Source organism: Pollicipes pollicipes, unplaced genomic scaffold (genome assembly GCF_011947565.3).
Source record: "Pollicipes pollicipes isolate AB1234 unplaced genomic scaffold, Ppol_2.1 Scaffold_6686;HRSCAF=7923_pilon_pilon_pilon, whole genome shotgun sequence".
NCBI classification, from domain to species: domain Eukaryota; kingdom Metazoa; phylum Arthropoda; class Thecostraca; order Pollicipedomorpha; family Pollicipedidae; genus Pollicipes; species Pollicipes pollicipes.
The window spans coordinates 44,007,013-44,023,229 of record NW_023596921.1 but is presented as its reverse complement, the minus strand read 5'-3'; the positions used below and the strand labels follow the sequence as shown (position 1 = coordinate 44,023,229).

Sequence of the window (16,217 nt, the reverse complement as noted above, 5' to 3'; positions counted from 1 at the left end):
CGTAGTTCAAGGCAAGAGCCGCACTGATTTGTAAACTAAGGGACCAAATGAGTAGCTGCACGATCAGCTTTCATTGCGTTGGCGAACGTCTATCCAACGAGTGAGAAAGGATGTTTTATTTAAAACGGTCAACATATGCCTTATGGCGAAAAATTATTTTTGGGGATACGGGAATCGCCCTTACTGATTAGCCCCGTGACGCAGCAGCTGATATTCCGTTCCGATTGCAGCCCGTCTCGCTGGACCGGTGGATGAGCGAGGATGAGTGAAATCTCTTTTATAGCATGTACCACACGGCCTCAAAGTGTCTGATATTTTTGGCGACAACGTTCTGTAAGAATCTTGTTTGCTTTACAAAAACAAAGCGTCCAAATAGCACATTTGTTTTTAACCCGCGGAATGACTTGAAAATTATTTACATTTTTGGAAGTTACTCTGGCTATACGTAAACGTGCGCCATCTTAGATTCATCATATGTGCGCCGTAAATGTAAAGAGCTCAGTGGCTTTGTTCCCATTGACGGGGGCGGAATTTTCTTCGAGATTGCCCCTGAGGATTAACGGCGGGCCCTTTTGTGTGTTTTACAGTAAGAATATTTTCTTGTCATCTCCTGCGCTTCACTGATTTGGGTGTTAATCTTAGCAAGGTATTGGAGCGTCCGTGCTGCTTGTGCTAATCTGCGTGGTTGACACAACATTGGTCGCATTACTAGGTTTGTGTGTCAAAGCGTATGTTCTTCAATGAAAATCGTGTACATCACATTTTGAATGCTTGCCATATTTTGGAAGCATTTAGCTGGATAATGACTGCTTAAATGCTGTGATTTATCAGAGGTGAATGTACTTTATTTCTGGTTTGATTTTATTAGACATTTACCTTCCTGCATTTGCTGGTTTGTTATAATGATTTGGAAGATAGGACGTGTCTCAAAGTGTCCCTAATTTGTATTTAATCTGGGCTAATTGAAACCCAAGATTTCAAGTGCATTTTATAGACTCATTGAGACAAGATTGGATGCAATGTGTTGTATCCCCAGGAGCAATGGTTGAATTAAGTGCTGTTGGATGGAAAGTATGATGAGGTCCCGCTTGTGTCACTGGGCCGGTGCCAAGGGAGTGTAGTGGCATGGTGTTTATCTCTCACTGGGGCACCAGAGTACCACCAATGCCCAAGCTGGGCAGGCATTTCAATGTGGATAGAAAACTTGCGTGTTGGCATATTCAACGGATTGGGCTGCTTATGGTCTCTGAGCACATGCTAGGCATAGGCTGGTTGTGGTTGACATGCCGCCTTAGTGCCTTGAGTGGAAAGGCCTTGTGATTTGTAGTCTTACCAAAAAAAAATAGGCTTATGTGGCCAGGCTTGCATAGTGGATGGTATATTGAGGTATTTCTTACCATAAATATAACCATACTATATTTCCATTCATTATTGTTTATTTATTGCATTTCAAGCTCATTTCACATCCAAATAATGACTAGCAGGTTGTAAGATGGGGACACTCACCAAGCAGTTGTCATTGTGTAGAATGTCATATAACAAAAGTTATGGCCTTGGTGTAGTTGTGCCATGGGCAACATTATTTTGACTGGAAGTCATGGTGACATCATCTAATAGCTTGGACCTCTTGTGTGGTGGTATTGGTGCACACAAGCTAGCTATGTTCATTGCATACAGACACTTATGCTAAAGCAAAAAGGTGACATACTTGCAGATCAAGACATTTTGTGGAAAATATTGTAAACTTCCTCAGCCCCTCCATTAAATACAAATCATTGTCTTTGGGGTGGAATTGAGACTGATTGGAGAGTGGAAGCTGCAGGTATTTAGGTGGGATAATGGAAAAGCCCAGATTTGGGAAACTAACTGGAGCTGGCCAGTTTTGATTTTCTATATTATAGTGTGTAAGCTGTTGGCCCACATCTGATTTCACTCATTGATTCAATTCATCTGATATTCAAATATCATGTGGCAGGCTACATTAAAAGAAGTGGGAAATTTAAAAGAGGGTTAGGGTAAAAAAGAAAGTGATTGTTTCTGAATGAACATAATCTAGCAGGGAAAAATCTGCAGTTATTTTGTGCCCAGAAATGGAGGTTTAAGCTGGGCACCTAAGATATGTACAATGTTTTACATTTTGAGACATGTTCTGGCATGTCAATTTTGGTAGCCCTGGTTATGTAGACTATTTGTTTCAGGTTGAACAATGTTCTGGAAATTTCATGCTGCACCATCAGCAAGTGTAGATGAACTTCTAAGCAAAGAGGTAAGCTTAGAACATATGCATTTTCTGGTTAGGCCAGTAACTCATGTCATGGCTGTTGGCAGTGTATTTGTTACACAGCATGTCCAGGAAACCAGAGGCACAGGGATTGATTTCCTGTGGTGCCCACCCTTCCTGACAGGGTGAGAGATGGGTGATGCCATATGGCATCAGCAGGTTGAGAGGCAGGTGACATCATATAGTGTCAGCAGCTAAGTGCACTTTGAAGCCTGAATGGGGATGGGAACTGGTGTCAGCTTCGCAGATATTTGTGTGGTGTGTGTATGAGTGTGATGTCAAGTTGCATGAAACATTGTCTTGATCCTGACATGCTATGCTCCTGTGCACTGTAACAACATGAAACAGATGACTGGAACTGTGCATGGCACACATGCATGTGGTGTGAGCTTTGCTACTTATGTGATGAGGACAAGGCGTGATATTGGACATAAGGGCATCATGTGTATGTGGTCTTCAGGCCGTCTTGTGGCCTTCAAAACATGTGCTTACTTTTCAGAATGTAACCCTAGAACAATTATTGGATGAAGAGGACATTATACAAGAATGCAAGGCTCAGAACAGCAAAGTCATTGATTTGTAAGTAGTTCATACAGACTCACTGTGGGAATCATGATCCCTTTAATGGTGTGATGAATGAAATCAAGCCAAGGTAATACAATTGCAGTTGTCAACATTTGCATTGGAGCACAGTGCCTGGCCAGCATTGTATGGTGGTCATCTGCCACTTTTCTGTGCTGCACTCAACCCTGTGGACAGTCTGCCATCACCCTGTTCAGTACGAGGCCCTATGACATGACAGCTTCTCTAATGCGGTTGCCGTCCCCCAGCCTGACACAGCCGGACATGATGATGTCGCTGGTGTCGCACATGGTGACGGAGCCGGACCCGAGTGGCGACGTGACGGCACAGTACCGCTATGCCAACATGGCCTCCGAGATTGTGACGTGCAACATCCCAGCCATCATCGACCAGCTGGCGTCCGAGCGGCCGCTGCTGCAGCGGCTCTATGGCCTGCTGGAGCAGGACGTGCCACTCAACCCGCTGCTGGCCAGCTTCTTCTCCCGCACCCTGGCGCTGCTCATTGTCCGCCGACCCGACCAGGTGCGTCTCGCGCGTGCCTGCCCCCCTCGCCCCTTACAGTAGCTTGGGCTCGAGCAGGAGCGTCTCGCGCGTGTCTGTCGCTACCCGTCCCATCGGCCTGGGCCCGACCTGGTCCGGTTCGCGTAGCCGTCCGTTTTACGGGGGCACAGCGCGGGAACCCAGCTCCTCGGAGCTGGGGCAGCGCTGTGGTATGCGGGAGCGGCCGTGCACGATGGCAGAGCAGACGGCGGCGGGCCCCGCCGTCGGCGGCTGGCTGGGAGTGGCTGGTGTCCCGTCTGTGAGCGTGCAGGCCCGGGCATGTCGCCCGGCCGGCCGAGGCTGGCTCTCAGTCCCTGACCTCAGATGTGGACCATGGCTAGGTAGCCGGCTCCGGCATCGCAGTCGTATGTTGACGGCAGGACGGGAGTCGGAAGCCCGCCTGTTTCTGATCTGTGCACTCGCGAAGCCATTGGACTTTTGTAAGACATATTGTGGGTGATGCATGAAACAAGCTATGACAAACGAGGCCGGGGGATTTGTACCTTCTTGCAATTTGCGGATTTGCGACTTTTGCTTCGGCCCAGAGTCTGTTGTTTGGGTTTATGAGGTGTTTGTTCTGTTCTGTTCATCAATTACGGGTGGGAATTTCAAATGTGCTCATTAGGTAGCACATTTTTGGTGTGTCGGGATTCTACCAAGGTCTACAAGTTCAGGGCGTCGGTCATTGACCAACCATCTGCCTTCTGTTTTCACCATGATCAGGTGCGGTGCACAATTGAATCTAGCTGTTCTCGAGGAATGGTGCTCATTATTGGTCACATATTCATGCACAACAGTTCATTGCGTCATGTCTTGTGCATGATGATGCATTTGGGACGGATGGGTACGCAATTGTGTGACCCCATCAGCGAATGGCTGGCTGTTACTGAAACTGGCACGTCTTAAACAAGCCTGCTCACACACTCGACTCCTCTAGTGAGTCTTGTCTGAGCACTGCACGGACTTAATTCAAGAGCAAGTGTTAGCCCACCTATCACTTGCTTTGCCAAAATTAAGTTGATTCTAATGCAACCAATAATTTAAAGTCATGCGCCACATGCCCAGCATATATGTGCATGTCGTGCATCTGAGCCAGCTAATGTCGTGTTCTTTTTCTCTCTCTCCCCCACAGAGTTGGTACTCCTATCAGTTCAACTGCTTACAGGTATTAGAATTCCTTAAGTCCATGGAGACGTTCATCGACCTGGTGCTGAAGCACCTGGGCACCTCGGCCATCATGGACCTGACGTGCAATCTCATCTCGGGCATCGAGGCGCCCGAGTACCGGCAGAACGCGCTCAACGTGAGTACAGGACCGGACCGGCCGGGCGGGGGCCGGGCGGTGTCTGGTCATGTAACGCTGTTGACCGCGTCCGGGCGGGGTCCGGACCGGCCGGGCAGGGGCCGGGCGGTGTTTGGTCATGTAGCGCTGTTGACGGTGTCCAGGCGGGGTCCAGACCGGCCGGGCAGGGACCGGGCGGTGTCTGGTCATGTGGCGCTGTCGACCGTGTCCGGGCGGGAGCCGCCCGGCCAGGCGGGCGGGGTCCAGACCGGCCCGGGCGGCGTCTGACCACGCGGCGCTGATGACAGTGTCCGGGCGGGGCCGGACCGGCCGGGCGGCGTCTGACCACGCGGCGCTGATGACAGTGTCCGGGCGGGGTCCAGACCGGCCGGGCGGCGTCTGACCACGCGGCGCTGATGACAGTGTCCGGGCGGGGTCCAGACCGGCCGGGCGGCGTCTGACCACGCGGCGCTGATGACAGTGTCCGGGCGGGGTCCAGACCGGCCGGGCGGCGTCTGACCACGCGGCGCTGATGACCGTGTCCGGAGCGGGAGCGGGGCGGGCCGGCTCCGTCCGGTGGGGCCGCGCTGCCACCGGCCGTCGCTCCCGGACGATGGCACGGGCGATAAGGGAGTGGCAGACACGATCGCGGCGATATGACCAGCGCACGTGAGCACGTGCTGCCAGGCGAGCTGACTCCTGGGCTCGGCTCGTGGCAACCTTCCGGCAGATTCCAGCCGACGCTGCGCTCAAAAGTGGCGCAGTTTTGGCTTCATTGCAGTCGACCCCGCTGGTTAGTGTGCTGAAATATTGCGCGTTATGATTGAGCATGAAAGCACGCGCTAAAGCTCTGCAGGTGACATTCTATTCACATTAACTGAAGATCCGCGCCGTGCGGAGCATTTCGTTGACGTAAGCCGCGTGCTCAGGCGTTTCGACGCCCCGGGGGCGGCGAGTGGCTCGTGCGTGACTGTGGCAGTGGTCGCTCAGAACAGGCTGCCGCTCGTTTCGGTCTTCGTGGAACACTCACGTAAGCCGGCGTTGCCATGGACCTGTCAGCGGCATTTCCTGTGAATGGATGCCAAATTAGGGGAGGTAAGCGGCTGCCCGCCAGTCCTGTTTTGGGTGTATGTGTTTCTGGTTTCAAACATGGTCGTGACACACATGCTGTTGAACTGTGACAGGTCGTTTGTTTTGACGAATGGTCGCCTGTCTGAATCTTCAACAAGGCGCTGGGTATGACTGAACAGTTGCCAAATATGCCAGGAAGGGCGGTCAAGTATGCTGGAATTGCTCGCTATCTGCATATGGCAGACAGGGTCGTAAATAACAAAACCGTTTGAAAAGATGTAATCCGTTACGTCATAGGGGACATGGCTGGACCATTGCAAAGTGATGTCACGTTTCATGTGCTGGAGCGATGCAGTCATGGTTCGATCATGGTGTAGGCCATCCGCATCATATTCGGAATTCTCACCAATGGATAAATAAAAGATACATTTCGCGTTATATCGATGTGTTTTCTCATTCGGTCCGGAGTATTGATCTCACTGACGTAACTCCGCCCTTGTGTCGCCACTGCTGGTTCTGTCACACTTAAAACCCCCAAACCATCATATATATATATATATATATATATATATATATATATATATATATATATAAAGATAGATAGATGGATGGATAGATAGGTTCGTTGTCGTCAGTTGTGGCTCGTCAGCCGACCACAGATGTGCCGTTATTTAGGCGCACGGTACTGGTGGTGCGTCCGTGTCGTCTCTGTGCCTCGGCTGGCCGGCTGCTGGGGCCCCGTCGTGCCGCCCCGCCCCGCCGGCCTGTGAGCGCCGTCTGACCGGCGCGGCGGCCCCGGCTGCAGTGGCTGAACGACCAGCGGCTGGCGCAGCGGCTGGCCGAGCTGATGGCCGACTCGCAGCATCCAGAGCGCCAGGCCAACGCCGGCCAGGTGGTCATCTCGGTGGTCAGCTGCGCCAGGCAGATGGCGCAACAGCTGGCGCCCGGCGAGAAGGAGCCCAACCCGCTCGTCTCCACCATCGAAACGTGAGTGAAGCTGCCTACTCTGCCACGCGGACGGTTGGGGAGGGGGAGAGGGCAAGGGGGGGGGGGGTAGATGACGCGTAATGTCGGCTTCGTGGTGGTCAGTTTTGATCATGCAGGGTCGTGAGTAATTGGTAGGTCAGGTAGGTCGCCGCTAACGTTTGTCTGGCGGCAAATGTGGACTGGTGGAAGCGGGGCCGTGCCGATGAAGGATCCCGCAGTGTGGGTTGTTGCGGGATCCTCATTGGATCCCGCAACGTTGCTTTGTGCTGACTTCCGGAGACTGTGAGATGGTCCGTTAGTCCGTGACATGGCAGCGCCTCCACATAGCACCGGGCGTGTCGGGCGCCGTCGTGCCCGGCTGGGCCGGCGCGCCCACAGGCAGCGGCTCGTCTGAGCGGCGTGCGGGCTGTGCGGTGACGCAGCGCGGCCGGCCGGCAGGGTGGAGTTCGTCTCGACGGTGCTGGACGGCGTGCTTGGCGACGGCCGGACGGAGGCCGGCCTGGTGAACGCCGTGCTGGTGCTGCGGCTGCTGCTGGACACGGGCCGCCAGGGCGCGCCGTACGCGCAGAACGAGGCCGACGAGGAGTCGCCGCCCCAAGAGCCGGCCAGCGTGCAGGCGGTGACGGAGGCGGTGCTTCCGCGGCTGGCCGAGCTGCACGCCGTGCTGCTGGCGCCGCCGCCGCGGCCGCCGGTCAACACCACCTGCGGCCGGCTGAGCCCGCCGCTCGGCGCCACGCGGCTGCAGCTGGCGCGGCTGACGGCGGCGCTGCTCGCTGCCAACCGGCACCCGGTCAACCGGGAGCTGGCGCGGCTCGGCACGGTGGACGTCCTGCTGGTGAGCGCGCGCGCCGCCGGCGCCGCCGGACTTGGCGCGACGCTACCGGACGCCATGGTGGTCAGAGGGGGCGGGAGCTGCGGCGCCCGGCCGACCTTTGGGCCGCGCCCTGGCGACACTGGCCGTTGTAGAGGGGGAGTGTGGCTTGATGTCCGAACTTGGACAAGGCTGATCTCGTTTAGGGCAGTTCAGCCTTGTGTAAGTCCTCTGTTGTGATATTCATAATGCATTGCATATGTCATGTGATGTTGGCTGTGTTGAGGCCATCCGCTGTCTTTCCCGCTCATATCTGATGGTGTACAGCAGTCCTCGCGTGTATTTTCCCGCCGCATGCACATTTTCTGGTCCACAATTGGTGCCGTTGTTTGAACACACGCGTCTGTGTTTTCAGGACCTGTTTTTCCAGTATACACTGAACAATTTCCTTCACTCACAAGTAGAACAATGCATTGGTCTGATCCTGGATGCGGAGCCGCAGGAGAACGAGGAGGGCAAGAGCTGTCATCCACTTCTAGTACATGTAAGCACCTAGCTACTGAGTTGGTACTAGAGACACAACTTTTCAGCCCTCCAGGCCGCCGATTTCCGACCCCCAGGGACCCGCGGGGCTTTTGACTGGGTTATGGGCCAGACACGGCGGGCTTTCGCGGGAGAAAATTTTAGGAGGCCAAATAGTGCTTTTTTGCCATTCCTCAAGTTTTGGACTAATTCCAAGACCAGTTTGTGCTGCCAAACACAAAGCAACCATGAAGCAAACATATTTTGTTTTTGTTTTTCGAGCAATAGCACCAGTGGCAGAAAGTAAAGAACATTTTTGTTTTTACAGCAATGGCACCAGTGACGGAAAACTAATGGTAAACATGACACATTAGTAAACCAGGTTGCACAGTTGCACAGCTTTAAGCAAACATCTCACTGAAAAATTGAAGAATAATAACCAAAATTTTTAAAACTACAGCCTGATGTTATTGGGCAGCAGTTGGGTCGGTCCTCAGTATAAATACAGTAAACGCGACAATTGGCTGTCACTGTGAGGGTGTGCCGCACTCTACCGTTCTTGGTTTACCCAAAACCGTGGCTTGTAAAAATCTCTATACATACTCATGATAGGTCAAATGCATTGTTAAGTGTGAGTCTTTCATGGCCCTAGCTTCGCTCACTTATGAGCACAGCCAGCAGTTACTGGCGCATCAAATGCGCGACAGATGTCGAAACTGAAAAAGGGGTGACAGAGTCTCTTTATTTATGTCGGAAGAAGATGCAATTTGCAACCACGACTCCGGGGCATTTACACAATAATGGTTTCCATCGCAGTGATTGTTACTATTTTCAAGGTTTTTTTTGGCACAAAAGGTTTTATTCTGTCTGATTCGTTCATTTGTTCCAATATTGTACCTGCACGCTGTCATGGAGCATGTATAACACTATCATTTTTGCATTTTCCAAATTGTCATTGTAGAAATATATTCTTATCCAATTCTATATGAAAAAATCGTCTCGACATTCTCGATTCCGTCAATAAGCAATTCGATAAAGATCAAGAGTTACACTCTGTACGCTTCGTAAGATGTAGAAAGATCTGGAAATTAGATAAGCAACTTTGTTTTCATATCAATTTTTCTGCAGCATGCAACAATATGTCACAGTTTTTGGTGACATTTCTAAATAGCAATGATGTCACTGGAGAGGCAGATGTTCGTGGGCAAAATGTTGTCATCCTCGCTTTCATGTGGCTTTCACACAGCAGAACATAAGCCACACGGCAATGGTTGTAGGCTGGAGCGTGGAGTTGGTGAGAGAAATCATGAATCATGTCAGAGCTACCACGTGATTTCTGTGTGGTGCGATTGCGTGATATATCCACGTAAGGGTATCAAACACCATATAGGAGACTGGCTCTGGTCACTCCGTGAGAAATTTGACATTGCGGCAATTGTGACGCAGCACAATGAAGATTGGGGTTATGGGGTACATTGTAGTAACTGACGTCACAACTCGAAACATCCATAATTTTTTTACCATGTGTGTGCAACGCTATCAATTGATGCATGCAATTTTGGAAGTGGCCTGTGACTTAATGAGATGAGGTAGATGGGTCAAATCTTTGGAACATTTTGGTGAAAGACAAATTTCATTTATTCCCCCTTCCTTCTCATTTGTAGTGGGGAACGGGTATCACAGTTAAGACAGTAGCATTAGCCTTATTCATCGTAGAAAACAGCAGGAGAGTGAAGAGGTAGATGCGCTGATGTTTCGGCAACCTGCCTTTATCGAAACGAATATCATAAGTGAATTCCAAATTGCCCGCCTATCCTACCCGATTTTTTTTTAACAGCGAGACAGTCGAGACTGGAACGGACTGGGAATGGGGATGGGAATGGGAATGGGAATGGGAATGGGAGTGGGAGTGGACGGGGAGTGGGGCGGGACGGGACCGCGACTTGTGCCCGAACGGACGGAGCCCGAGCACGACCGACCGGCCCTGTCTCGCGTGCCGCGGCCGCCGTCGCCATCTGACGGGATCGGGGCCTGCCGGCCGGGTGTAGCGATCAATGGTGCCGGGCGATAGCGGGGTTACGACCGACCACCGTCGGCCGCTGCCTGTAGCCGTGGCCGGTGGCGGCTGCCGGTGGCCGTTGCCGGTGACGGCTGCCGGTGGCTATTGCCGGTGGCCGCTGCCGGTGACCGCTGCCGATGGCTGCTGCCGATGGCTGCTGCCGGTGGCCGCCGCCGATGGCTGTGGACGATGGCTGTTGCCGGTGGCTGCTGCCGGTTACCGCTGCCGGTGGCTGCTGCCGGTCGCCGCTGCCGGTAGTCTGAGCCTGTGGCCGGAGTCTGTGGCCGATACCGTCGGCCGGCAGCTTGGTGGCAGCGGCCCGCTATGTCCGACTCGGATGGACGCGCCCCTGATGGCAACACCCCGCTGCCCACAGATATTCACAAAGACAAAGCTGGTGCAGAGAATACTGCAGGGCATGGAGGAACCCCAGACGAACGGCGAGACCTCGGAACAGAAACGGTGCGTACCCCGTCTGCCGTGTCTGGGCGAGTATGGCTCGTCTTATGCGGGAGGCGAGCCTCGTTGGCAGATGTGTTGGCGGGGTGCGCCCCTGGGAACAGGCTGAAAAAATGTTAAGCGCCATCTGTATGCTGCACGGCCGTGTTTTTCCGTCGGAAGTAGCGATAGCTGCCGTGGCGTTTTCGTAAAGGGTTGTTGATCAGCTGAGATCGTGTGGATATTGCCGCGGGCAGCCAACTGGTTCTGGACGGCTGGCGGAGAGCGTGGCGTGTGGCCGCGGCACGGGCGTGCGGCGGCAGCGGGGTGGCCGGCCCGGTGCAGACCGGCGCCACGTGTCTGGGCCGGCGGACACCCGCTGACGAGACAGGCCTGTCGGTCAGGTGCTGCCGGTCACTGCGAGCCTACTGCGGCCACCTGGTCAACATGGCCAACAAGATCTGCTCGGCGTGCGAGAAAGGCCCAAACGCCGAGCTGGTGCAGCGCCAGCTGGACGCGCTGCCCGAGCCCATCCGGGCCGCCTGGCAGGCCTTCAAGGAGGCCAAACTCAACCGCATTAACGAACAGAACAAGGTGGGTCGCCGCGCCACCTTGCGCGGGCGGCTCTGGGCCCCTCGGCCCGTCGCTGGACTCGTTTCCTTCTCGCCCTTTGTGCTAAGGCCAGTTCACACCAGGTGCGTCGGGCCTAGTGATGCGCGCGGCTGCCTTAAAAGATTCGGGCCCACGCGTACGGTGAGCGTGATTGAGCGGGCCTGCGTGGATCACACGGCACGTGAGATGCGCGCGCGCCGCTGGGCTCGCTCCGGCCGTTAGTTGACGGCCGCACGGCACAGTGCTATGTGACAACGCGTGCAATGTGCGCCGGATGCGGAGAATCGCCTGCGACCTGTCGTAGTCGATGTTCAAGGGGGCGCGCGGCTGCGTCTTCCCGGGCAGCCGCGTGCGTGATTGTGTTTGACTCATCTGGTGTGAGATGACTTCTCGAGTTCGGGTGGAGTGTGCTCTAGATCGTAATTAATCGTGAGCTCGTTAATTTCTTGGGAACAAAAGAAGCCGACAGGACGATGAATCGGTCTTGGGCTGGTCTGGCCGCGTGCCGTCCTGGCGCCGAGCGCCGTGACCCGGTGACCTCTCAGCACGTGCCGCTCAATTGACCGCCGGCTCTGTGGCACGCTCATAAAACCCCTAAACATCATCATGACTGTATGTGTGTCCTGTGAACCTAATGCCCCGTTGTTATCCCGTCGTCTGACCTGCGGATTGACCTTACGCTTCAGCCGGTGTTGCCCGACACCAAGCAGGACTCGAGCAGCGACTCGGACTACCGCGGAGTCACGGACGCCCAACAGGCAGCCATATTGAGGGTCAGTTCGCGCAGACGCCGGGGTCGTTGTGGCGAGCTGTGGCGGACGGATGTGCGGGCAGGGGTGTAGCATCATAACACGACCCGCTTGTGTGTTGTGGGCGCGGATGGGCTGGCCTCCGCTGGGCCTGCGCCCGGCCACAGGCGGCCGCTCCTGCCGGCCCCGTCTGTGTACGGCGCGGCGCCATGGGCGCCATATGACCAACGTAGTCGGTGCGCCCCAAAGCCCAAATCATCATCATCATCGTACGGCGCGGCGCCGCCGCCAGTAGTCCGGGGCCGGGCCTCGGGCGTCCGCTCCCGCCGGCCCCGTCTGTGTACGACGCGGCGCCGCCGCCCGGTGTGACATGCTGAGGGCCTGCAGTCGGACGCGCCGTGAGCTGACGCGCTCGCCCGCCGACCGTGCAGACGTTCCACAACTTCCAGCTACTAAACGCCGGCACTGGCAGCGGCCTGTCCGACCAGATGGGGCACAGCGACGACGAGTACAACGACATCGGCGACGTGCTCAGGTGGGCAGCGCCCGGCGGACCGCCGCGCCCGGGGCGACGTGTCGCACCAGGGACTGACTTTGCGTCCGTGCCGTGTTTGATCGCGGCGACGGCCGCGGCTGTGAGGGCGTGTGGCTTACTGCCGTCTGTCGTCTGTGGTATGCGCAAGATGACATGTTTTCACTGCCGGAGTGACCGGTGCGATGCTGCTGTTTGCCGGCCTGGTCTGACCGCCGTCTGCCGGTGCTGCGCCGTCCGAGGAGCTCACTCCAGCAGGACGGTTGTCACCGATCTCCTGACCTCGCCTCCCCTGACCTGACGGCGGCGTGTGCCGACAGCGCGCCGTCGGAGCAGCTGACGCCGGTGGGCCTGCTGGCGCTGGACGCGGCCGTCGAGCAGCGGCCGTCGGCGGCCGAGCTGTTCGCACAGCAGTGCGCGGAGCGGTTCGGCGGCCCGGACGAGACAGAGCCGTGGTCGGCGCGCCGGGCCGCCAGCCTCGAGCGCTGCCACTCGAGCTCGGACGAGGAGGACGGCGACGAGCCCGAGCCTGGCGACGAGCCGGCGCCCGGCCACATCTCCATGGAGGTGGACACGAGCGACCCGTGGGCCGAGGCCAGTGCCGCCCACCCGGTCGCCATGGACACCAACCTGTGGGAGTCGGCGCCGGCCGCCGACCCGGCCGCCAGCGACTGGGCCGACTTCGCCGCCTTCCCGGCGCCGGCCGCCGTGCCGGCCTCGCCGCCGCGCGAGAGCAAAGGTGCGCCCCGGCCCTGACCACGGGCCGCGCCGCGGACCGGGCGCTGCCGAGCAGTGCGCCGCGCCCGGGCGGTGGGACCGGGCGGCGCCCGGGCGGGGCGGTCTGCACGCCTCGTGCGCTGGTGCGGCTCCCCGCGCGGCAGTGCCCGGGCTGTGTGTGGCCTGGCTGTGCACCGCTTCACAGACGGGCCTGGGTACTGCGCCCGGTGACTGGACGTCGTCGGGGTAGCTGACCCGGTGTGCCCGACGGCCTGACCTCGGCTGACCCGACTTGTCAGTGCTGACTGGCGTCGGCCTGTGCCGCAGGGGGAGGTGACTCGGCGACCGAGCCGACGGCCGGCTTCCATGCCAACTTCGAGGCGGCGTTCTCGCACACGTGCGCGCTGCAGGAGGGCCAGCTATCGCCACCGCCGCCCGAGCAGCCTCCGCCACCGCCTCCGCAGCAGCAGAAGCAACAGCAGCAACAACAGCAGCCGTCGCCGCCGCAGCAGCAGCAGGGGCAGCAGCAGCCGTCGCCGCAGCAGCAGCAGCAGCAGCAGCAGCAGCAGCAGCAGCAGCAGGAGCAGCAGGGACAGGAATCCGAGAGCAGCATGGAGGTGCAGCCGGAGCTGCTGGTGGCCGAGCCCGTCCCGCCGCGCGCCGGTCAGTACTGGTGGTCAGCTGGCTGCTGTTGAACCGGCGCCCGGTCGTGAGATAGCGGCGGTGACAGGGGACAGGGGACAGGGCGGCGACGCTGGACAGGGGGACCCGGCCGGGACGCCGATAGGCAGCAGCTGGAGCACTTCCCTAGATCTCGCACGATTGCTTTGACCGTTTGTGCCGTTGATATTGGGGAGTAATGTGATGATCATGGTTTTTGGTGCAGTTATCAGTCAGATCAATCCCCTCGGGCTTGTCGTTTCATCCGTGTTAAGAAATGACAGGTGCTCAATGTGTCAGCTGGCACCGACGAGTTTCCTTTTCATGAACACTTAACTCGTTATCCATTGTATCCAGTGCCCATTATCCATCCGCAACATGTGGGCTGAGTGCAGTCCCATCTACCGGTGCTGAATTCCGTGCGTCCGGCGTTGGCGGCCATGCGTGGCGCGGTGGCCGCGCCGCGTTGCGTCTCACCGAGCGCGCCGCCCAGTGCTAACGTCCGCGACGTCCGTCAGACTCGCCGCACGAGCTGAACAGCACCGGCGGCGACTTCACGCCCCTCTTCCACGAGTCTTCCACGCCGGAGCAGGCGGCCGGCGCCGAGCCGCCGGTCTCGGACCCGGCGCGGCTCGTCGACAACTACAGGTGGGGAGACGGCACGGGGCGTCGCGGGCGCTGGGCGTCCGCGCCGCCGGGGCCACGCAGTCCCGGTCGGCCCAGCCACCGGCCGCCTCAGCCGGCAGTGTCGCCACTGCGCCGACACTCGTCTCCGGACCGCGCCGTCGTGGCCGGGCCGGGCGGCGGCCAGCGTCCTCCCTCGCGACACCGTGCGTCGCGTTTGTCCGTGCTCGGTGCCGCAGCCTCCGCGGGGGAGACTGCGGCACGGCGTCGGAGGACGCCGTGGCATGCTGAACTGGGGACGTATGGCGGGTCGGATCTGATCCCATATGGATCGACCTGGTCCGGCCCGGCGCAGCTCCGCGAGCCGAACCGGACGCGTACTGGTCCGACCGAAAGTCGGCGCGAGCATACGCGCCCGGGTTATCGGGGTCACTTGTCCTGTCGCGTTCTGTTATGGCCTACCCTGTGCCGGCCTGGGCCTGACGGCTGGCGCTGTTGCCGGACAGCTACCTGACGTCGCCAGGGTCTGATGAACGGCTCGCCAGAGACGGGCGCCGCCGAGCGGCAGCCGCCCAGCCAGCCGGCCGGCCAGCCAGGTCAGGCAGCCGGCCGGCCGCCACCGGCCACCGCGAGCAAGCTCGCGGGCGTGCGCGTGTGTTGAGGAGCTCTTGTGCTAATGGTCGGAGTGTGGGGGGGGGGGGCGGGGTAGGATGGGAGCTCGTGTGCTGGTGGGTCGGTGGTGTGTGCGTTGGGGGGGGGGGGGGGAAGGGGAGCTCGTGTGCTGATGGTCGGAGGTGTGGTGTGTGTGGGGGGGGGGGGGGGGAAGTGGTGCTGATGAGTCGGTGTGGTGTGGTGTGTGTGGGAGGGGGGGGGCAGGAGGGGGAGTGGAGGAGGGAGCTCGATGTGCTGATGGTCAGAGTTGTGTGGGTGCGGGCGGGGAGGAGGGAGCTAGTGTGCTGATGGTCAGAGGTGTGTGTTTGCGGGAGGGGAGGAGGGGGTCGCGGCTCGTGTGCTGATGGGTCAGATGGGTGTGTGTGTGGGGGAGGGGAGGAGGGAGCTCGTGTGCTGATGGTCGGATGTGTGCTCCTCTCGGAAGTGCAGAGTCCTCTGTGTGTGTTTGGGAGCTCGTGTGCTGATGGTCAAGGTGTGTTGGGGGGGGGGGGGGGGGGGGGGGGGGGGGGGGGGGTGGGGAGGAGGGACTCGTTGTTCTGATGGTCGATGGTGCTCCTCTCGGAAGTGCAGAGTCCCCTGTGTGTGTTTGGGAGCTCGTGTGCTGATGGTCAGAGGTGCGGTCCTCTGAGCGCGGTCCTCTGTTTGGCGCCGCCTGCTCGGCTTGTCCGGCCTTTCCTTGGCTGCGCCGGGCTGACCTGGCTCCGCTGCCGCAGCCCGTCGAAGAAGGCCGAGGCACCGTCCGCCGCCGCGCAGGCGACGTCGGCGCAGGAGGCGTCCAACAACGGCCCGGTCTGAGGTGGCCCTGCGCCGCCGTCGCCCGCCGCTGCCGCCGCCGCCGCTGCCGCCGCCGCGGCCCGCCAAGCAATACCGGAGCGGCGCTGCTGTCGATTACTATGCTGTGATACGCCCCGCCTCCTGTGCCCGAGCCGCCCCGCTCCGGGCACTTGTCCTGGCTGCCCCCCCCCCCCCCCCCGCCTTCCGCGGCGGTCCCACACGCACACGCACGCGCGCGCCCCGCCCACCGGGACGCGCCGGCGGAGGGCCGTCCGTCCGCGTGGCCCCATCGCGCACCCGCCGC

General features: G+C 58.4%; 1 protein-coding gene and 1 long non-coding RNA gene across 2 annotated transcripts; both read left to right on the top strand.

Annotated features, from left to right (window-relative positions):
* The first annotated feature begins 488 nt into the window (after nucleotides 1–488).
* On the top strand, nucleotides 489–13,222 carry LOC119108391 (serine/threonine-protein phosphatase 6 regulatory subunit 3). The gene is made up of 13 exons (XM_037231966.1): nucleotides 489–646; nucleotides 2,199–2,266; nucleotides 2,781–2,860; nucleotides 3,112–3,385; nucleotides 4,536–4,706; nucleotides 6,562–6,743; nucleotides 7,182–7,374; nucleotides 7,970–8,098; nucleotides 10,440–10,597; nucleotides 10,978–11,167; nucleotides 11,872–11,958; nucleotides 12,366–12,469; nucleotides 13,066–13,222. The coding sequence occupies exons 2-13, from the start codon at nucleotides 2,207–2,209 to the stop codon at nucleotides 13,220–13,222; spliced, it is 1,785 nt and encodes a 594-aa protein (XP_037087861.1). The 5' UTR covers nucleotides 489–646; nucleotides 2,199–2,206.
* Nucleotides 13,223–13,755: 533 nt separating this feature from the next.
* LOC119107639 (uncharacterized) lies at nucleotides 13,756–14,987 on the top strand. The gene is made up of 3 exons (XR_005095248.1): nucleotides 13,756–13,846; nucleotides 14,362–14,491; nucleotides 14,974–14,987. It is a non-coding gene; the product is annotated as an uncharacterized LOC119107639 (long non-coding RNA).
* The last annotated feature ends 1,230 nt before the right edge of the window (nucleotides 14,988–16,217 follow it).